Source organism: Lissotriton helveticus, chromosome 3_2, assembly GCF_964261635.1.
Source record: "Lissotriton helveticus chromosome 3_2, aLisHel1.1, whole genome shotgun sequence".
In the NCBI taxonomy this organism is placed as follows: Eukaryota; Metazoa; Chordata; class Amphibia; order Caudata; family Salamandridae; genus Lissotriton; species Lissotriton helveticus.
In genome coordinates, this window is record NC_136062.1 from 163,814,053 (window position 1) to 163,837,923 (window position 23,871).

The 23,871-nt window shown below is 44.6% G+C and overlaps 1 protein-coding gene across 2 annotated transcripts in view; it reads right to left on the reverse strand.

Moving 5' to 3' along the window:
* The window catches only part of SHF (Src homology 2 domain containing F), a 389,674-nt gene that overhangs the window by 89,349 nt on the left and 276,454 nt on the right, over window positions 1-23,871 (reverse strand). Inside the window, exon 4 of one of the 2 annotated variants that reach the window (XM_078684958.1) lies at window positions 8,276-8,443. The exons of the other annotated variant lie outside the window; for it this stretch is intronic. Within the exon in view, the coding sequence (XP_078541084.1) occupies window positions 8,276-8,443 (168 nt within the window). The remainder of the gene's footprint in view (window positions 1-8,275; window positions 8,444-23,871) is intronic. 2 annotated transcript variants of the gene reach the window in all.

Below are 23,871 nucleotides of genomic sequence, written 5' to 3' on the forward strand. Positions count from 1 at the left end.
CTCTTCAATTTCAGCTCTCTCTCCTGTGTTGACATCCAGCTACTTGTCTCACCTATGTCTTTCTAACCTTGCTCTTACTCTTTCGGTTTTTCTTATTCAGATGTCACTTGCTTACTTGACTCTTTATAGTTTGTGTCTCTTACTCTTCATTGAGTCCGCTCTCCTCGTCATCTGTTTTTCCCTGGTGGTCCTTTCCATCCGTTTCACCCTGTTCTAACCCTCTGTCCTGTGTGAATAAGTCACATTGGCACCTTTTCGATGGACATTCCATATTGCCATAAAAACATTTTTTTTTAAATAACTAAATGTTGCAATTATGCGACTTTCAGCAAACGCCCAAGAACATCCGATAGACGAGGCCTTCCACGGGCGGCAGCAGCGTCTTCTGTTCTGTATGTTGCCAGATCGGAGTAACATTGCATGGATGCTTGAGGGGCCCCAATTCAATGCCAAGATCACAACCCTTTTAACCTTGCACCGCAGGTGCTGCTTGACCATCTAATATAAAAATTGTAATCTTAGTGGTTACATTTCCATTTTTGGCTGAACGATCTTTGTCCTAACCAGCTGTCCGGATCCGCCTTTTCTCCACTGGGCATTTCCCAGGTAGGCTGGAGCCATTGGAGGTCAGCAGGAGTCTTCGAGAGAGAGAGACAGAGAGAGAGAGATGAAGGGAGGGAGAAGATAGAGAGAAAGTGATCAGAGAGGAATAAACAAAGGAGATACGGAGCAGGAGATAATGGATGGATGGAAAAAGAGTGTGAGGAGACGAAGGGAGAAAGGATGCTTTTAGCATTTTTGTTAGGGTTATTTTACCCTCCTTCAAACTGACCCTACCCTCCAGGGTATTTCTAGCAGGGATGATGGCTACCCTCGAAGCCAGCCAGGCGATAAACCCCCAGCACATCTTACACTGAGGAAAGCAACAATGTCACCTCACACATCAGCAGATTCCCTCGTTAACTACCCCATCGACAAGCCTCTTAAAAAAATCATGACTGTGCGTATTTTAATTGGATGAGGCTAGTTTCAATTTTTAACGAGTCACGCTCTGTTACTCCCAATTACGAAGGCCTGAAGGGATTTCAATTCGAAGTCACTGGGAGGAGAGAGGAGGATGTTTCAAACATCGAGGGGAATGGGATAAGAAGCGTTCTGTTACGGTAAATGTTTGTATATGGGTTACGTACCTTGCCACCCTTAGTTTCCAAGTTTTCATGTAGCAAAAACGTAAACATTAAAGTCACTTCGGTGTTCTCTATAACAGCTTTGAGCTTAACTTTTACAATATTCAGTTTCAGTCCATTTGGTTCTTCTGCTTACTCAAGCTAACGTCTGTCATCTACAAACTGGTGTTAGATGATTATCACGGAGCAGGCTGAAACCAGAATCGAGGTTAACACTAACTTCACTTTAATCCTTGGCCGCGGCGCGAATTCCGCCGTGGTGCAGGAGGGGTGGGTGACCGCGGCGCCGCCATGCCTGTGACGGAACCACGCCGTCATGAGCCCGCCCGCGCACTAATTCGCCCGTATAGGAGGGGAATCAGTGCTGCGTGGGCGGAGCGGCCGCAGGATGACTGAACCACGGAGCACACTGGTACCGTGGCTCATGATGGCGTGGTTCCGTCATGAGCAGGGAAGGGGTTAAAGACAGACAAAAAAACCCCAACTGCCTTTCAAAGGGTACACAGCTGGCTAGGCGGCATTGGGGGACTGATAAAAAACAAGTGCTGTCTGCGGCCATTTTGAGAGCTGATTCAAGGCACAATTTGGAAGCCACCCGGCAACAGTGGCACTACTATAAGGTAACTTAAGTCTTTAGCCCTAGCGAACCCCCACGTCGTAGCACCAAATGACTGGCAAAAATGGCCCTGGAAAGGATACTCTTCAGTGCACAGGGAGGACTGAAACCCACTGAGATGCACCTGCAATGGGATAGGTAATGCAAGCATTACAAGGGCACCCAGAACAGCGGAAGAAGCTTCAGGACAGTTGACTTGTTCACTCAATTTTACAAAGGAAGCCTAACTCGGACATAAAAGTAGTGTTATGCCATGCTGACGCTTTTAGTCCTAATCAATAATAGGGAAGTAAAATAATAAACAAACATTTGATTTTGAAATAAAGTAACAGTTGGCTGAAACAACCGTCATTCAAAAATAAGTTTAAATTAGAATCTGGATGGACTCCGTTTGCAACAATGGAGCATGTGAGAGCCGCTCGTACTTGGAGAACAGCTCTAGGGGTATACCCTGAGATGTCAGGTCCCGGTTTGCCCAAAATTAACATACTTCAGGAAATAACCACGTAAAAAAGAACGCTACGCCGGAGTGTTGCGTGCAATCTCTCTGTGGACACCAGGTGTAGTGGCAATTAGATCCACTCACTCTTCCCTCTCCAGGACCGCCAGAGTTCTTTCAAGGAAGCGGTGCTGCTTCATTTAAAGCCTCATGGGAGGGGCGGTGCTCCTGTGCTGTAACACAGGTGTCTGGTCTGCGCGCGCCCATGTGAATCCATCTATATATCTGTGACCTTTTCCCTCCTGGCCTTCCTTTCTGCAGAGTTCCTAGTGGATTACTCACACCGGAAGGCCTTGCCAGGGAACTGAGAGAGCAAGAAAGGGTTAGTTCATAAATCCGGTATCAATAATTGAACGGAAATCAAATAAACTAGATTATATGGTCGGAAAAGGTAAACAAATGCTCAAACACACAAACTCTAACAGCACGATAGCAACAGCAAGACTGCAGAGCGCTTAATTTGAGCCGGTGGATTCCAGTCCTCGGTACCGGCACCAAATTGTCTGCATCCTGGTGGCACTGATGCTTAATAATGGACCATACATTAAAAATTATTAAAACCCACCACCCTTGCTACTGTGATAATAGTATGTGGCCGAAAATAGTCGGAACTGTCACACTGGCAGGAGTGTGATGGTTAGTAGTTTAGTTGTCATTGGCATTGCTGACAAGGGCAATAGATGGTGCAAGCTGCATTGGACTCCTGACCAGCAAAATTAGCACTGGCAGAGGTCAAGGTTTGTATTCAGCGGTGGTCATGCTACCATGGCATCATCAGCTGCGAAGAGCCTGGCTTACTGACACCCCAGTAAAACCAGACTCTCTTAACCGTTAAAACCAAAGTGCTTTGAGAAGCGCTACGCATGTCTGTAAGCACAGACTGGGCTGGCACCTACCGCATCCCCCGTGCGCTTCAAGGTAGGCTTTCGTGCACAGGCTGTCCTTCCATGTTTGGGACAAAGGCTGGGGTGCTTTAGGACAAACCTATGCAGACCACAGCATGGGTGCACAGGAAAGTAAACAAAAAATAACTATAAGACTAGAAATAACACTATGATAGAAACAAGCATTTGCAACGCAATCGGTCTCACCTTTGAGACCTTATATGTATTTAGCTATGTAGCACATTAGCCTGGGTGATGAAACATCTACTGTTCTTTAACATTTAGAGAAAGTAAGCATCAAACTGCATGACACGCCAGGTATGGAAACACATTGAGAGAAATATGGCCTTTCAGAGGGAAATGGTATAGTTCAAAGCTCTGTTTTTAATACAAAACCAGGGCCCTCAGTGGGCATATCACTGAAAATACAAGATTTAAAAAAAATGTTACTGTCTAAGGGTGCTTGTGGAGACAATTTCTATGGACTGGAATCTAGGGAACATTCGCAAGTTATTCTGGTAATTTACTGACCTCTGCTGGTCGTTGTCTATCAAGAAAGTAAAATAGAGGCAGTTGCCAGAAATTTATTGAAAAGAATGTCCCTCAGCAGAAAGCTATTCTGGTATTTTACTGACCTCTACTGGTCGTTTTATATCAAGACAGTTAAATAGAGGCAGTTGAACCGGAAAAAAAAGTCCCTAAGCGGAAGCAGACAAGTCCTAGGGCTGATCTCCAGAGCCCACAAAGTGCATACACATATAAGTTTATACTAAAGAATATACAAGAGGGTCTCGAATGCTTGACCTAAAAAAGCATCTTCAAAAACTATTCTATAATATGGATACAACGTGCTGCACAATTGTCCTCTCAATTAGTCCCAATATCCATAAACGTTTAATAAGGTATAAATTGTCTCCATTGCCACCATCGTACTCCTTAATACGGAGAACCACACATATATAATGTAAAGATTACATATTTTATGGAGTTCAAGAATGGAAAGTTGTGGGGTCCTAAGGTGGGACATAGAGGGTATACGTGGAAAAGTAGGACAGGGGTCTACAGGCACTGGGGATCAAAGTGTATTGTGGTTAGACAGAGAATTTTTGTGAGATCCATCGATTACCAATTTTATACAAAAATCATCCTTTTTGACATTCAGCTTCATTATGGAAACACATAAATAAGCGCACAATGTGTGAAGCCCTTACGCGTTCCCATTCTGAGTCCACCTGGCAGAAGAGGTGGCACTGTGATTACAGTGCCCATCTGTATTGACATGCACAGACACCAAGGAGGCCGGAATAAGGGAACACCCTCAACCTAAGCGTTCCCTGCAGAAAGGATGCCCTTCTCTGCCCTCCAACATGTTACTGTAGAGAATAGCATACCCCCCTACTCCATATCACACGGGGCATTTCTCAGGGTGAAATGAAACTTTGCTGCAATACACAAGGCACAAAGTGACCAACTGCCCCCTCGCCCCTGCCGCCACCACTCTCAAGATCATTTAATCCTTAACAATACTGTTGCCATCATTATTACCAAAGCAGCACTGCACAGCCTTTCACAAGAAATTACATATTGATTTCACAGCAATTACATCTTTTGCCCTTTCCAAGGGAGCTCAGCTGCTGGCGTGCGCGATAATCTCGCACGTGCTGGAGGGCCTTTTGGCACTCTTGAACTCAATCTTGGCCCAGCACTGCCCAGTGCATCAAAGCATCCCTCCTCCCACCTCCCCCGGACTCGGCTATTCAAGAGTCAATTCGATGCCTTCCAATAGGGTAACATCAATGCATGGCATATAGAGCCTTCTAGGTGAAAGAGTGACTTTTGCATAAAATACATTTCATTTCCCCAGAGGGGACTGAGAAACTCGTTTTCTTCAGGAAAGACAAGAAGGTGCTCACAATTACCATCCATCTCGAGAGTAGAAGCCATCTCAAAAGATGACGATTGATTCAGAACCAAAAGAAATCCAAGTCTATTCGAAACCTATTTTTTGGAGGAGGGGTGGAAGGGGTGCGGGTGGAGGGGATGGGTGTGGAGGCGGGTGGGGGTCCAACATCGGTCCATGAGGTCCAAATTCATGCCAGACTTTCTCGATAAACACAGATTATTTAAATGAGCTTAATTTAAGATCATTGTATGCAAATATATATCATGTGGATAATCTGAAAGTATGGCGTGGATTAGAATGCCCTGGTCGAATAAGCACTTCTAATACAGTAAGTATAATACATTGTGGAAACATTCACCATATTACTTCTCTGGCTGACACTCCATGCTTTGCCCTGGGAGCAGTAAAGCAAGAGGGGGTAAGGTTATAAAGGGGTTTATCGAATGGCTAGATTTCACTTTGAAGGCAGTGACAGTATCCACACTAGTTAGTAATGTTGCAGCTCCTTTGGAGAGATTAGATTGAGTTTGCAATTTGAATTATTGTAAAATAAGAAAAGTGGGTTTGTTGCGGCAACTTTCTCCACTCGCCAGTACTTCCATTGTCCCGCTGCCTTCCTGTAGCACACGCATGTCTTGTACAACGCTCCTCCTAATCAGTACATCCATTGTCCCATTACCTTACTATTGTACAGCTATCTCTTGTACAGTGCTCCACCTCCTCAGTACATCCATGGGCGCGTTACCTATCTATCATACAGACATCTCTTGTACGGTGCTCCTTCTCCCAATACGCCTAACCCCCAATGCCTAGATTGATCAGGCATAGAGTGTACAGCGCTCTGTTACCTTATAGCCAAGTTTGTGCTTCAAGGGTCACCTACATCAAGTTAATACAAGGGTCCGGCCATTGCCAAGCAAACTCCGCGTTTTGTATAAATCGAACAGATTCTACTCCCGCTCCAGCAGCAATGTGGACTGCAGCCTTATGATGGGGCTACACAGTGCTTCTTTACACTTTGGTTATGCAGTGCTGCTTTGTGGACTTTTGTAGCAGCCTTTTAAAGGGATGTGCAGTGCTACATGCATGAACACAAAACACGGAGCATACAGGATGTGGTTACCCAGAAGTGTGTTGGCCTCCTTGAACCCAAGACTTTTCACAGTGGAGTAGTTGTCTGTCTCGGAGTACTGAGGATGGAGCATGAGGATTGTTCAGGTATCTAGCTTGAGAGAACGAGGAAAGTAGGCCTTGATTGAGTGTGGCAGGTATAGCAGTGTGTTGGGATCATTTGCAGAGGCCGTATAGGTGCCATATGGCAGGGGAGGGATGGCAGTGGGTAGTGACTCCTATGCTAAAAAGCACATTTAGGAGGAAACCAGCGGTCTGCAAAAAAAGGATGCATCCAGATGTGATATATCTTATTACAGTGCATTATTGACTCTATTAATGCCTACTGGCATAGTTTTATTTAAATCATGAAATATCCGACCCTGCCCACCATAACGGACACCTGTGCCGGTAATTCCATCAGATTTTCTGGTCCCTGAACATCCTGTCCATAGAGGAGGAACACAAAGAATTTGAGGATGATTTGCACTACTTAAGAACCTTTTATTTTTCCCTTTTCAGGCACTCCACCTACGGAGAGAGAGAAAACTACTGTCTGCTTGATGGCATATGCTGGAGGGAAGAGTGGTTTCGCTGGCACTGTGTAAATGTCGTTGGTGTTTTATTGTGGCACCGCTAATACCTCGAAATAACTGAAAAATAATCTGCGAACAACCAAAAAAAAAAGCATAATCGGGTCAACTAACAACTTTGTAATAGAGTTAAAAAAAAAAAGAACGGCACAGATTTTGATGTACTGCAAACACCTGAAAACGAGGAAATAATGTGGAGATGTGTGGGTGTCACCGGAAATGCAGGCGGCCTGCACTCTGAATCTGACCAATTTAATAACACTACTAAAGCAGAATGTCTGTTCCTGCCCTCAGGGGGTATAAAATAACATGGTTTCATCAAAGGGGGCGTACGTGGAGTGGAGTGGACGGTGGAGAAGTGTGGCTCAATGGTTAGAGCGGCAGACCCTGATGCAGAGGTCTAGCCCGGGACCAGGGTTCAATTCCCCACCTCGGCGGGTCTTGGGCTCAAAAATTCCACGGACCTGATAATTCTCGCCTCGGTGCCTATTCCAATCATGGAGTCCCACTCTGCAACTCTGGGCAATAGCTTGCTTAATCTCCACAACGGCCCCCACAACGCTAAGGATGCCTGGCCTCCACCTTGGGGGTGCCCAGGAGTGGACACCTCACAGGGAAAGCCAGGATGGGTTCCACAGCGGTATTCGTACAAGCGCCTTGAGACCCTTGTGGGTGAGTAGTGCGCTATACAAGTATCAATTTAGATTTTTACATTTACGTGGCTTTACAGACATACAATGTTTTTTTGCAACCATATGCAGCGTAAAGACTTCAAACTGGTGGAAATATGACGAAGTAATATTCAAGAACAACAAGAAAGGTGTTGTAGCGAGCTCTGAGCGATAAAAAACAGCAACAGCAGCAAAGCCAGAACATACATGTGCCGATTAGCAGAAGCAGCGGCAGCAATAAGAGAGCAAACAATACTAAAGACACATGTAATGGCGGATATAAGCGAGTCCCTTATCAAAAAGAGAAGAACGAAAATGTGGCCGGAAGGAAATTTCATTAAAAAAAAGACATAACAATGAGCTGCAGAAAAGAAACGGAGACTAGAATACCTGCCATCTTCAAACCCGTATCACAGTAACAGGGTAACTACCACATCATTGCTTCCACTACAAAGAGATCAACAACTCACTAATCCTTCCGCGCACTCCTTGACGTCAAAGACAGGCCCAAACACTTAAGTAGCATTAAGACTATGTAACTTCGAAGGAGAGTTCCATCAGCAACAGAAACAAACAGAAGAGACCATTTTAGACTACTGAGCCAATATCCAACATCATCAATTATATTAGCAATGGACTGATTATGGCACGCCCGCCACGTGAGACCAACACTTGCTCTTTCTTGTATAGATGGGATACAACATACGTGCAATGCAGCAGTTAGTGGTGACAAGACCAGCACTCTATGCATGCTGTGTGGAGAAGCGGTTACTGGGCATGCAGCATAGCATGTTCACGACATTCAAACCCACCAGTGCTGTCTTCAGTGCTGTGCTGCGATTGGAGGTGCGGCGTTGAGTGCTGAAGATGAAAGTGCTGCGCGTTGGAGCCTGCGATGTCACCCTCGGGATTGCTTGTGCCACTGTCGAGCTGCCCCACTGGTGGTGGCCACGGCAGGTCCTTGATTACTTTGATTTCAACTGGTTGATGTCAGCAGAATGGGATGGAAAAGGGAGGAGAGAGACAGGGCAAAAGAAAAACGCACATTGAGAATGGATGCAGTTTTAAAGTACAGGAGTTCTAGAAGAAAAGAGATGGGAAAAGTAAAGTCATGAGGTACGAAGTAAGAGAGGACAAATCTAGATGCCTTTAGTGATGAGAAGTGATAACTTTTGCACCTCCTCCTGCCAAGGATATCTAGATCTCAACACATCTCCCTGATTATCTCAAGCAAATGATTGTCCTCCTAAAACATTACAGCAGGAAACAGGCAATGCCAGTCCAAAGCCATGGCCAGACACCCTACACAATAAGAGTTTTACTGGCTTTTATCCTTCAGACAACGAAGTCCTTCTACAAAATTCAGAATATAATCAAGAAATGAATGGGCAGAAGAATATAGCGTTCCTCTACAATAGGATGCATTTGACATCACCTATCAGACTGTCCAGAGGAGCTGAAGAAAAGTACTAAAGCAAGCATTTAATGACCAAAACACCTACAACCACAGACCAAACCTGTTCATTTCAAGGGAAAAAGAGAGAGAAGAAGAGAAAGAAAAAAATGGGTATGAGTAAGAGAAGTGTGAAAAAGGATCTTTACAACTGGGACATCAAACCTTACAAAATGCATACATTGGCTAACTAAGGTGGTGATCAGCACCTCCACTAATAAGGAACCCTAAATCTGTGCTTCATTCTACTGGAGCTTGATCGTGGTTGTGTTGTCATTCCAGTGGGGGAAGATAAGGATAACTTTACAATGTATTTGCTCTTTAGTTTTTATGTCTGTCTGGGATGTAAAGTTACTTAATGCAACTTTTTTTTCCACTAATTTCTTTCTGTACTGAAACTCTGCTTCATAAACCAGGTATAGCAGTTTAAAGGTCGGATGGTATTGTTTGCAATATAAATAGTTTTAAGAAGTGTCGATAGACAAATTCCTATAGATCTCAGCAGTTATGTTTCCCGCCATGTTCTGTGACCTAGTCCAGAAGGTTTGGGGGTCTAAACACTGTTTCGAAAAATATTGTTTTGTAAAATTAGAGTATTTAAACACCTCTGGGTTGTACACTCATACCCTTGGTTCTTACTCTTCCACAAATCCTTTTGTCAAGCCAAAGTTACAGATCCGATATACTGTTTGGCAAAACCTGTAAAGCTGGCTGACAAAAATGTCAGTCATTCCTTAGCCAATCAGATTCGTTTGGGAGGGTTCACAAACTTTAAAACATGATAAGTAATTATATATTTTTTTCGATTTTATGAACTGTGCTGACCAAAAAGCATGCAATATATACCCATACAAATATTTTACGGGACCAGTGCTTTTATATTTGCATTCAATCCACTGAATAGATTTAAACCAAACCACAAGCAAGCATTGGTAGCGTGAATATGTATCACCTTTGTCACCTATTAAATTTCCAATCGTTCTTAGCCCTGCAGCACAGCAACTTTGTTGTGGCTAAAGTAAAAAATAAAACATAAGGGGCAGGTACCACGCATGCGCATGCCTACTAAATGAGGAAGGTACTTTTTTTTTTTTTTTTTTTTTATTCTGTATTTTTTATTGTATATATTTACTGATCCAAGTTGGATCGGTAGCTACCAGAAGAAAATAAAACAGGTAAAAGACTTTTCTTTAAGTGGGCGTGGAACGGAAGTAACATGAGTAGGTTGAGGGTAACTAAAGCCACATGGGGGAGGGTAGAGGATGAACGATGCAGGCAAAGAGGGAGTGTGGGGGGAGAACACAAGCAAAATGGACGAGAAAGCAAGAGGGGAGGGCAAGAGAACACGTAAGCAGCAGTATGGAAGGCGGGAGCAAAAGCAACATAGTGGTGGGGAAGCACATGCACTCTAATGGAGTGCTTCACACAACAGAAAAAGCAGCGCTCGAAAAGCAAACATTAGAAGCAGCGATGTCAGTCGAACAAAAAGTCTGCAAAGACGCAATGCTCCATGAGAGCGGCAAACACAAGATCGACAAGCTGGGACACAAATAAGCAGGCAAATGAAAGTGACAAGTAAACCCAACCAATGATAAGCAATGGGAAGGCTCCAAGCCCCTCTATGTTCTTGGTAAGCCACAACCTGCCTCGCAACAGACAGCACACGCGCAGTCTACTAGGCTTGACCTAAAAGGGACCTAGGTCTTCATGACAGTGTGAGTACAAATCTGCTCAACAGATTTTGCTGCATCAGAGGACTAAAACGGACATGGAGATTTTGTGTGCACACCCAGAGTGTGACGCGCCCACTGTAACGTTTGAGCAATTGTCACTGTATTTGAAATGAACCACCAAAGCAAACTTTACCATAGATGTGAACAGGAGAAACGAACATTGCCTATACAAAAATCATTATCCACAAACTAATGGTATCATTTTTCAGACTCTTGGCAATTATTCTGTGGGTAGGTAATTTGTGCACACACTATGTGGGTGACCTCTCCCCGTCCTGCAACCTGCGCAATTTCACCGCCTTCCCATTCTCCTTCCTTTCATGTAATCGAGACATTCAGTCATTATTGTAAGCATTTCTCACCGCCAGTTTTCAAATAAAAGAGGTGAGGAACACTCCTCTTTTACTGAACAAACTGTGCAGCCCTAATAGCATAAAAACAAAATGTCAGGGTGAAGCATCAACCTCGTCAGTCTTGATATTGCTGGTTATTGAAACTGATAGGGCCTGTTTAGTTTTTGTGTCAGTTCTATGTCAGTAGCAGAAATGATATTTGGGTGTCATAACCTTCCTTACTGCACATCCAGTGTTATTTAAATTATTTTGTTACATTTTTCAGTACAACCCTCCAGTGCTTAATTTGTAAAAAAAAAAATGAAGTCCAGGTGCTCAAATGTTTGTCGGAGGCCACACCTACTTTTCACAGGCCCCACCCACTTCCTCCACTGGCTCCACCTTATGGGCTCCACCCACACCCTCAATTGGCACTGCTAAAAGTCAGATGTAATACCCAATCTGAATATTATATGTTTCTTTCGTCTTCATTGATTATGTGTCTGTCCATATTAATGTTTGTCTCACAACTAACTATTATATGTCATGATGACAGAACGTGGATTATTATGGCTGTGCATCTCACATAATGGGCAACCTCCAACGGCTGTGATGCTTTTGTGCGTAATGTCCCTTCAAAGGAAGAATTTGAGTTTATAATTAAGCTATTATTTTAATTATGCATTTTTAATGATTTTTTTTCTCCACAGTGCGCCATAACGACAATTGTTTTGTTTTCTGTATGCCCTTCTAAATACACCATCATAGGCTTTTTTTTCCGCCTGAATAATATCTCATTGCGTGATTGAAGCCTAAATTGTTCTTTCAAACTGAGCTCTACTATTTGCACTGTGAAATATTCTCTAATAAAAGCACAGATTGGCATTTTTTTCTGTAGATTTAGGAGGGGTTGTTGTTCCCTAGCACACTGGATTTTATTTAGAAGTATTTGGCAGGCTGATGAATTTGGGAGCGAAGCTCTTGCTCTGCATCGGAAGGCACAGGAAGAAAGGAACAGACTCGAGATTGAGGGCAGGGGTGGCCCCTATATGTCACTCCACTCCATTGCACGGCGCCACCTAGTGACATGCAGGAGAACTACTGGAAAAAGTGTCTGGATTCTGTCTGGGACCTGGTGAGTAATCCAAGGTCAGAAATTTGAGTTTAGAAACAGCAACAGAACATTAAACTCCGCCCTACTGGCTTTGCCAATGCTGGTGGAAAAAGAGCAAAAAAGGATAGCTTTCTTTATATAATGCATATAAGAGATAAATAATGCAGTGTAACAAAAAGCATGACGTTTGAATGTACTTTACAAATGTAAAATATACCCAAGTGCATTCAAATGGAAGCACTTCTTGGAGGGAGGGGGCATGGGGGGGGGAAGATTACACAAAATAGTCAATAGGATGAAGTGAGAAATGTTTTGCTCTGGGTGGAGCCAAAGACAACTCTATGTACATTTTAAAGCATTAATAAAAATAAGCCTTGCAGACAGCTGGACTGTCATGTCAGACCTAATAGTTTTGATAAGTATCCTTTGCTTTTAGTACCACCAGCTGCTTTCTCACCATTCTGAGGTTTTTCCATAATGCTTTAAAAACGTTCCTTTTTCAATTGATTCCAGAAACGGTCTTCTGTTTTTTCTCTGCACCTACAAGTGATTTGTTTTGCAGGATGCACGGTGCAAAATGCAAGTTTTCAATAATGTTACGTTCTGCAAAGCTGGTCAATGTCCATTAGTGTGAAAGGATCGAGCTGAATAAAACCAATATGCTATCACTTCAGGGTTTGTGGAACAACATTTTAACTCTATGCACATCCCTCCCGACTGTCTATTCCTCCATCAACCTCCTCTTCTTCTCCTTAATGTACTTATGAATTTTTTTAATAAAAATAATTTAATGGTTCTCAAATTATCCACTGTGAAGGAATGAAGTGCAGATGAGAATCAAACCTATGAATGCAAGCTGTGCCGAAATGTCAGGAGATGGCACTAAACTCAGAGTGGTCATTCTTCCTCTCCGTAGCCCTCCTGTCTCATAAGGTTAATGAAAGGCATTACAAAGTTTCTGCAGAACTGAAGTAAGAATTGAAATGACCAGGCTAGAATATATTCACATATTTCAATGGTCTCAGTTCTATAACCCTTCCTTCAACCTCTAACCCATCCCATAGGCAAGGTGTAAAGCTGGTGACAGTGGAATAATTGACAGTCCCCGGTCCAGGGGTAATGAGTGTGCCTATTTTTTTTTTAACATCCCAGATCTAACATATGCTGATGTAGGTTTCTTAAATTAGAGTGAGAATTATCGAGGGGTAATTATCAGTTCCCTTACAAAACAATGAAAAGCAAAAAAAACCTTTCACTTGCAGACGCCAATCTTTACTTGTATAGTGTTTTTTTTTTTTACTCCGTAGCAATTTCACATTATATTTTTAGTGTGAAATGTGGAATGCTGGTATCTCCAATTACTTTTTTCACACAAAGGAATCTTTCACATATAAACACTAATGCATGATGCTGACAGAATACTGATTCGAGTAGAAATGTTTCTCATGAGACAGTTTCTGCAGAAACCAGTCTCCAGGGAGCAAAACTTTACGCACAACCAAGTGATGCAAAATCTTGAGAAATGCCCCGAAGACATTATTGAAAAATGTTCTAATGTAATTCGAATTTTGCCAAGGACTCGATACAACTGGGCCTTGACTGAAGGGCTGTGAATGGTGGGAAACCACCAGCTGCAAAGAGTTGTAGTGACTTCTGCCACAGTGAGCCAAGTGACAAACTTAATCAGCAGCTGACAGAGAGCTGGGTCACGGTTTCGCTAAACCAAACTTGTAGCCTTGGAGAGGTGGACCAGGACGCGCTTATACATGACCTAAAACACTGAAGAGAGCTGGCCTAGGGTTCAGCTTACAGAAGACCAGCAGCACCATGTTGAATTGTACAAGGTCTGGGCTTACACATGGCACGTAGCGCCAGAGCGTTGGTCCAGGGCTCAACGAACATATGACCAGCAGTGTTTGGTCGAGCTGAGCTAGGGCTCCACTCATGGCTGGCCTTTGCGCACATAGCACCCCGAGCGAACCCAAAATGTTCCCTCTACTTTGATCCATTTGTCATCAGTTACCCAACCCCGCCACCAGATCCATGTCTTAAACTACCGCATTTTAAGCTCTGTATATAACAGCAGTTATTAAGCAACTTAATGGAAATACTGCTGCTACTGTTGTGTTCTACTTTATTGAGGTGAATGAGAAAAGCTTGGTCTTCCTGACAGTGATTTACCCACCTCGACACCCCCTCATTCACATCAACCACCTAGGCCAAAACCTGTCTCCTTTCTGGAAGTTACAAAATGGAGGTGACGAGTTAGGGCAGGGTGCGAGGTGAAGGAAGGCGGGGGTAGAAAAAACACAGATTTATGGACAGCCTGAAAAGATTAACTGGCCTGGTTGCTAACACAATCTGCAGCATCATAGCGAGCTGTAGGCACGGCCGTCCTTAAGGGTAGAGGGGCCACAGCCCACCCCCGTTTTGGGAACATGAGTGTATGTCAGGCTAAGCACATGTCAGCCTGACAGACATTTTATGATGAAGTCAGGCAGCCAGGCACTGTACATTGACTAAATGAACAGGTGCCAAGCTTCCTGAGCTGAACTTTGCCGGGCTGAGGATTTTGTAGGCGTGACCTCTGTCCATCAGAGTCCTTCGATGAAGGTGTGGGTCACCGATACCGGTTTTAAGCCCTGAAGTGCCCAGGGTCGAGTGTCCATCAGTGACGCTCATCAGAGTGGAGTGGGGTCAGCAATTCTCATGAACCCCATCCCATTCTGTGATTGATTTTTTTTTAAATGTTTGGTGCATACGTCTATATATGAATGTATGTTTGCATGCTTTGAAAAAGTGTCTGCATATATGCTTGTGAATGGTGGGTGTGTGTATGCCTGCTTGTGAATGTATGGGTGTGAGAGAATGTGCATGGAGATGGGTGAGTATGTATGTGTTTGCATGTGTAGGACCACTCACCCCCCTCTTACCCTGACTGCTCAAATTACTGGCTGCTACTGGGGAGCTGGACTTGGAGTCGGCTCACGCATTATCTAAGGCACCTTAGGGAGTCGTACCAACGATCTACTAATATATGCCCTGGACAACCAGGGCAAATTGGACCCACATTCCTTAACACAAGACCAGCAGCACCATGGAGAGCTGGACCAAGGCTCCGATTACTCATGGCTGTTTTGTTGTTTTTGATGGACCTTCGCTTATCATTTTGGAAGACTATGTCTCACGTGTAACTGAAAACATCTCACTCAAATATTTGCCACAAATCAAGTAGTAGTGAGTGGCACCTTCAGCGGCCAAAATGCTGGGGCGGAAAATAAGTCACATGAAGCCCAACTGCAGGTGAATGAAACGAATTAGGATTAAGCGGCCACATTCAAGGGGGCCACTGGCACAGTACAATCGGTAGTGGCAAAAAGGGAACAGAGCACTCGAGGACTAACAGAAGCAGGAAAGGCAACAGTGAGGTTACTGGATTCAAGTCTTCTTATAGCGCAAACTACATACACTTACAAAAATAACAACATCAAAAACAGACCAGTATCGGAGCATGTGTGCATTAGGTACCATGCAACCAACGATAAATTAATATACTACAGGCAGTGAGGGCCCTAAAAGATAGATAAGGCATCCTCCTATCAGAGGATTGAATATAAAGAAGTAAGTGCTTCCCTGCGGCCTGCAAAGAAGTGTAAATGCAGTCTCATGGCTATCCCACTTTGGTCTTAAATTTGGAATACCAAAAGGTTTATGTGCTCGGAGAGTCCCTTTTGTTTACTGCCTGCTCCATAAAGTGATCCCATATTGTACTCATATCTCATAAATGACAGTGCACTCCGAGCAATGAAGTATCCGCTGGGTCTGATACAAAAGCAGTAAACCCGTCAACGTGCAGAGCATTCTGGGCTACTATTCTGCTGAAGAAGATCAAGGTGATGTCTCACCTGGTGCTGCTCTGAGCAGGTGGAGGGAATCAGACTGCATCTTGCGTACTGGAAATGAAGATGATCTGTCAGGCTGTAGATCACATGTGCAATTGCTACGTGGTCTGCTGGCGTTTAACAGGTGATTGGAGGGGGGGGGGGGGTAATTTGATCACTGCTGGAGCCTTCTTAGTTAATTGGTTAATATGCCCACTTCTGAAAGGTGAATTATTTTGGTCCTTAAACCAAGTGGTACATAACTGGTATCTGATGGAAAATGCTTACTTTTGCAGGAAATTTGGACTCTGTCAACTGTCCTCAGACAAATTAATCATGTTTACCGAATTAATGGAGAACACATTTTGGAGATTATGGCAATGCTAAAGTGCTTTTTTAATCATCACGGAGACTCGTCAAGCCGGTCCCGTAAATTATACGATCATTGTTACACATAATGCAGATTAGTAAAAAAAGGTACACAGTCAAACCAAAAGCCCCGTCAAGCACGTAGATAAGATGCATCATAAAACACTGTGATAAATGGAGCATAAACACAACACATATTTTATGGCACTACCCTGCATCATAAATACCCACCCATGCTGTGACGCATAGATGTAAAACTCCTTATTCTGGCAGAGCAATGACAGCCAACCACCCACTGCAGGAAAACTGTGAGAAACTTTAGGCTCAACCACCCACACACACTAAATGCTGCAAAGACCTTCCAAGAGCGAACGCAGTTTGTCTTCACACCAATCTACACAAATCCCTACTAACGTATTGAACATACTCTGCTAAACTTACACAATCAAACACCAGCACCAGGCATAATGGACTGAAGGGCCTCCCACTTCCGTAAAAAAAGGCATTAGGATAGTAAATTATACTGGAAAGCCATGGAAGCCATGGCTATTGTTACAAAAATGGGAACATATCGCAGTAAGACACTGGATTGTTCGGGTGGAGGTTCTCTATTTTTCCATTACGTGGATGAAAAGTCCTAGACTGCATGGCAACTCCGAAGTCAACAATGTGTTGCGTGGTTGACGGTAAAAGCAGATATACTTGAACTCCTCTTTGTGCTTCTTGTATTAAATGGTACACTTGGCAGGTGAACTATGTGCTTCAATGATACTGGGATTTAGAGAGTCTTCCTACACCCTGTATGTGGGGTATCACAACTGAATGTTACCTCAGCTCGGAAAAAGCGCCTACACCACCGCTTTCCCGAGGCACTGCGTATTAAGAACGCATCTTACGGTGAACATCCCGCCAAATAAATAAACACCCCCTGGCGGAACGCGAAACCCCTCTAACAAGACGTCAAACCCTGCGTGGAACTATAATAAAAGCAATTTAACCTTTAGGGCCGTCGTGCCCGGTGACACCGCTGCCTTTGCCGTGCCCTCTCGACGCGCACTGCAAAGTGGCATCAGCGGCCCGTGATGATTCAGGGCCTGACACCGAGGCGGGAAAGCCAGGCTGAACGGGAAGAGCGCGAGGACGGAGGAGGCGGAAGAGAGGCAGGGTTTATGCTCAGGCTCACGAGGCACCTCTCCTGTTCATACGCTTAGCGTGTAAATATGCATTTCAAGGGCACCGCTCTGGCGCCCGCGCTCCCCCAGGATCACTGCCTGCGTAGAACCAGAGATGCACGTGCGCAGAGAGATGCAGGGCGGCGGAGCGCGGGGAATGACTCCTTCAGCTTCCGGTCGGCAACATACGGTGCTGTGGGGCTCGAGAGCTGCCTCGCGGGGGGATAAGAATCATAGCACGTTATTTGAATTACAGTTTATACAAGAACATGTTAGTGGTGTGAAAAGTAAAAACTGATGGTAAAATCGATTCTAATTGGAGTAGCATTGTAACCCTCCTCACAACTGTTCTCTGCTCACCTCACAACTGCAGCGATGCAGAGTTATTTAATTCCCACCCATTTATAAGGCATGTGTTTAGACGCTGGTGAAACCAAATTACACCATGACAACAGCAAGGTAAGAAAGAGCAAGGCCCCGTGAATCCCTGCTGCACTCGCCTCCCAATCCACACCCTGCAGCCATGCCACTCCCCGGGATGTTCTGTCGAAACACTGTTCCTACCTTAGACTTTCTGCACTCCTCGAATTCGTTTCCACCGCCAGCCAGTGGTCAATGCCAAGCCCCTGTGCCTCCCCCAAACCCCTTACCAGCCTGTCTCCCTGTCCTCACACCCTGACCTAGCCAAAGTGTGCTCACTGGCTCCATCAGTCTCACGGCCCTATATGTATGCTGCATTTGTCTAGTGCATACTTCACTTAGAAGGCAGTGAATCACTGCACAGGGTCAAAGGCAAGCATACAGCCAATGTGAAATAGCATTGATAGCTGCATTCTAGCAGCAGAAGTGTAGTGGTATTTTAATGTAGTGCAGGGTTCTTTAAAGAGGTTTGTCTTCAACTCCCTCCTAAACTAGAGCATCGTTAGGGCAGCCCTGGTGGATACAGGGATGCTGTTGGAGATCCTGGGTGTATAGATGGAAAAGGCCTGTGGCCTATGTTTTTTTTCTCGATTTCACACTTCTAAATCTCCAGTCTTATGGCTTGCTGCCTGCGGGTTTGCGAAGAGCTACAGGAGATAGTGAACTTGTCTGCAAAATAAGCGGGGGCACTGGCCATCATGGTTTTGTTAATGATTCATCTGGTTTTGAAGATGGTACAGGCTGGCAAGGGAGCAAATGAAGTTCCCTCAGGATGGGAGAAATGTGATCGTATTTCTTAAGGCCCTGGATGAGACTTGCTGCAGCGTGTAGAATTCCCTTAAGAGTGGCCACTGTGGTGTCTGAGAGACCACAGAGCATGGTGTTACCACTATCCAGATGCAAAAGTACGAGGGCTTGAACGACAGTCCTGAAGTCACTTTCTGGAAGAGTACATTTAACTTTCTTTCACAAAGAGAGCTGGTATAAGGCTATCTTTCTTTTTGGCAATGTGTTGGTTGACAGTGAACACAGTGACCTAGCATTCAGTGAAAGTTAGTGTTCAAAGTTGTGAAGATTCAAGTCATTAAGCCAGTTATGAACTATTCATGCATACAGGATTAATGTCTTGTTGGTATTGAGCTTCAGGTAGGTGCTGGACATCGAGGTCAGGATGAGGTGCATGCTGAGTCTTAGGCGTTAAATGTCAGAAGCGGAAAAGACTTTCAAGCAGAGTTGTGATTCGTCAGCATATTTGTGAATTATTATGGTGTTGTCTGTGTGCAGACCCCCAAGTGTTCCCTTCTACCAAGGAAGCATCAAATGCCATGCTAACACAACTAGTTTGGAAGAACTCTGCATGTGAATGAAGGTATTACCGTATGATCAAGTATGACCATGATGAACTGGGACTTGAGTGTATATCTTATTAAGTCAAAGACAGGATGGAGGAGAAGGAGCAGACTAGCTTAAAAAATATATATGAATACAATGTCCAAAGTACAAAGGGAGACCAGAAAGTGTGGGGGAGCTAAAGAAAAGTAAAAACCAAGAAATACACATGAAAGGCTCTAAATCTGGATTGATGGGAGCTCAGAACTTTCACTGGCTGGCAAGCCACCTGTGTAACCTCTGGAAAAGATGTGGCCAGCGTGGGTCTGTGTTTGTAGACAGGAGTCAGGCACTACATTTCCAGAGCAGTAAAATGTTTTTTTAAACTTGTCTTTATTAATGAGATTGCATCATATCACATAGAAAAATTCTTCATATGCACTTTACAATATGTCAATCATATTTACCCATGACGGTGTTCAGCAATCTGAACTAACCGAGTGGATTACTATACATAGCAATGCACATCAATATTTTATGGATTAGAGAAAAACAAAAAGTTACAAGAAACCGTAAATAAACTAACGCAACCTGGGCTTCATCCTGGACTCCTCCCTCTCCATGACCAGGCAAGTCAACGCCGTCTCCTCAGCGTGCTTCAACATCCTACGCATGCTACGGAAGATCTTCTGGTGGATCCCCACCGAGACCAGGAAGACCGTCACCCAGGCCCTCGTCACTAGCCGACTGGACTACGGCAACGCCCTCTACGCCGGTACCACCGCTAAGCTTCAGAAGAGACTCCAGCGGATCCAGAACGCCTCAGCCAGACTCATCCTCGACATCCCACGACACAGCCACATCTCCGGACATCTGAGAGACCTTCACTGGCTCCCCGTCAACAAAAGAATCACCTTCCGCCTCCTCACCCACGCACACAAAGCCCTACACGACCAAGGCCCGGACTACCTCAACAGCCGGATCAACTTCTACGCTCCCAAACGCCACCTCCGCTCAGCCAACCACGCCCTCGCCGCCGTCCCCCGCATCCGAAGAGCAACCACAGGAGGAAGGTCCTTCTCCTACCTGGCCGCCAAGACCTGGAACTCCCTCCCGACCGACCTGCGCCTGACCCAAGACCACCTCTCCTTCAGGAAGAAGCTGAAGACCTGGCTGTTCGAGCAGTAGCGGCACCCCCCCCCCCCCTTCCCCTAAGCGCCTTGAGACCCTATGGGTAGGTAGCGCACTCTATAAGTGTCAGTGATTGATTGATTGATTGACTTCAATACGCTTGAAGTCGTATACAACTCCAGGTCATATGTAGGAATGTGGCAGGGTCTGTGCCGCATCGTGGACAGGCTGAAGTGAGCCCAGGAATAAACCGCGCCTGACGCTGGGGGGTCAGATAAGTGCGATGTAGATAATAGAACTAAGTAAGCTCGAAACCTGGCATTAGTAGTTGCTTCTGCCACCCGTGCTACTGCCCTTTTCCATTCACCGTCTGTCAGTGGGAGCAGTAAGTCCGCCTCCCATCTCCCTTCAGGGCAGTAATTTAATGCAATGTTTACTCATAAAAAAATTGACAAATATGAACTGCAAAAATGAATCCGGTCTTGGCATTTTATATGAAAAGGTGCTGTAATTTTTCTGATGAAAGGGTGCCCCAGGGTTTGGGAGATGCTGGGTTCTGGTCCAGGGAAGACAAGGCCTGGAAGTTCGGGCTGGACTGTTCCCATGAGGCACAGGGTCAAGACTGATTTGCATATGGCGGGGTCCAAACTGGGGTGGAGAAGTGAGCTAAAGAAGGATGATGGATTCAACCCAGATCTGTAAATGGGGGTGAGTGTCTGAAAAGTGTCAGCACTCCGTCCATCATCTCCTTGTGTTTGCTTTGTCCAGAAGTAAAGTCATCTCACCATCATGTCAGCATGTCTATATACTCGTTGTGTACTGTTTACTAACTCTAATCAGAAGAGCAATGCATTATTAAGACCAGCATTGGGCAGCTGTAAAACGCCTCTCCGTGACCAGGAGTGCTACGGAGCCAATGTCTTGTGCTTAATTTGTAAAATAATAAGGGCAAGGGTCCTGACCAGGAGGCCACTACAGCTTGCACCACCCATCGCCCCATACATCGCTACCAAAACTACTAACCATCTCTCTCCCCTGCAAGAGAAACAGTTCTGATTATTCTAGGTCCCCAAAGTTAAAGGAATGGTTGTACAGGCAGGTATTAGTAATTTTAATGTATATCGTATCCATAATTAGATGAGCAGGGCCACCATACAGCAGACTGTCGTAAGTGCAGTGTTGACAATTAAGTGCCGGTTTCGATGAACAGAAACCACAGGTTCAAATTAAGCACTGCGAGAAGAGATGGGCAGAGGAGACCAAGGTCTATTGATGGTAAGTAGTAACTGGGGAGGGAGGAAGGAGAATGTCCGGTTTTACTACATTATCTTCAATATCACCTCTCAATATATTCTACTGCAGAGATTCAGTGAACTATCTATTGTGGAAAAAGGATCTACTAATCTAATCTCACAGCACAGAGTAGGAAACGAACAAAAAAAAACCAATGGAAATGAAATCTATTGGGGGGAGGAAAGCTTGTCATTTCCACATAACAATCTACTTCTTGTATGTCCAACCTATTAAAGTGGCATTGCTAAACAGCGCGAGAGCTTTCATCCGCTTACTGCGCACAGGGCATTTCACGTGCTTTCGGCTAATTATCCCAACCTATCCTGGAATAATTCACTTAACAGTTTCCTTTTGCTATTTCTACCTGGGGTATTTCCATTGTTGGAATGCAGTGGAAGTGGAGTTTTAATCTTTTCTAATAAAGGAGATTTTGTGTCACTAGAGCAAGCTCTGTGTAGCCTGACCCCATGTGAATAAGGGACAAAGGGTCGCGCATTCTTCTGAAGGGCTTATGCGCCGCGATTACTGTTCCTCACCCACATGAACAGTCTCACAGAGACGCATTTCCTTCAGCTCTCAATTCCTGTGCAAAACACCTTTAGCTCTCGCAGAGCCCTCCGAGCCATGGGAACCCACCAGCGATGAAGGTCTTATGGGATTTCTCAGCAGCCTGAAGAAGGATTACACGAAGCGGCCTGTCCCTAGTACCGCCTTCTGCTGAATTCCAATAGAGGCCAGTGACGCGGAATCAATCACACATTCGCTCACTACCCATTAGCTATTTTTTGCTAACTTGCAGCATTTCAATGTAATTTATTTCCCAATACAGAATGTGGAAACTGCAGCAGGACATATTTCTTTCTGTCTTCGGGTTGTAATAGGCTGAGACCACAAAAACACAGAGGACATATTCTTACCAATGTACAGAAAGAATATGAATCAAACAGTAGCCAATTACCTACCTCGTCAGTTCTCTTAACTAAAGTGCTATAGTGCTTGCTGTCCCACAGACTGATGTGAACTGAACACTGCAGCAAAGCATCACGCACCGACATTGAGTAGATCCTGCTATGCTCCTTTGCCCCATTCTATCCAGCTGTGTATTGGAAATTGGGTGTGTACCTGAAAATGGGGAGGGTTGATGTACCCAAAAAACACAAATGAATCCTCGAGCCGGGAGCTTATTTGGCTCTTACCTCCTTCCTTCCCCACTATCAATATGTTAAAACTTTAAAAGAGGAAATGTGAGAAGGTGGTGGGCGCACAGGCAGATCTCTATAAGTACCGCCGGACCAAACATGATGCCAACCCTAAAACTATAGAAAAGGCATAGTGTTTGCAGAACCATGCAATTAGCTTACAGTTTAATGTTAATGTTAATGACATTTGTAAAGCGCACTGTTGCCCAAGGGGGGCCAGGCGCTATAAGTGATGGTCCCCTAAAGGCAGAGATGGAAATGCCTAGAGATTTATGCGTTGAACAACCAGGTTTTTAGGGCTTTTCTGAAAACGAGCAGCTCTGTTGTGCCTCTAAGAGTAAGTGGGAGGGCATTCCATGCCTTGGCCGTGCCCACAAATAAACTTCTACCACCCCAATTGACTTTCTTTGCCAATGGAATGCGGATCAGTTTAGCTCCTGAGGAGAGCAGGGACCTAGACGGGGCACACCACTTGGTATTTTGGATCAGGTGTTTTGGACCTGTAGAATGTAGTGCTTTGTGAGTTATGCACAAAGCCTTAAACAGAACTCGTTTCCTAACAGGCAGCCAGTGTAGCTTTTTAATTTCTGCCGAGACGGATTTGTATTTTGGAATGCCTGACAGCAGGCTGGCTGCTGCATTATGTAGGAGTTGCAGTTTCGTTAGGAGACCTTCGTGAGCGTTGACATGTAGGCCATTGCAATAGTCCTTCCTGGACATAGCTAAAGCTGTGACAACCGTTTTCTGACTTGCTATGGGGAGATAAGTCCAGTATGTATTTTACATGATTTTAGGATGTAAGAGGTTGTTGAAACAACTGAGTTGACTTGGTCTTTGTGGGTCAGTTTGTTGTCAATAATGAACCCTAAATTTCTCACTTTTCTAAATGGTGTTGGAAGAGGGCCAAGAGAATCTGGCCACCAGGCTGGTGTCCAAAATTGAGGGTTATTTCGGAAAAGGATCACCTCTGTTTTGGCAGAGT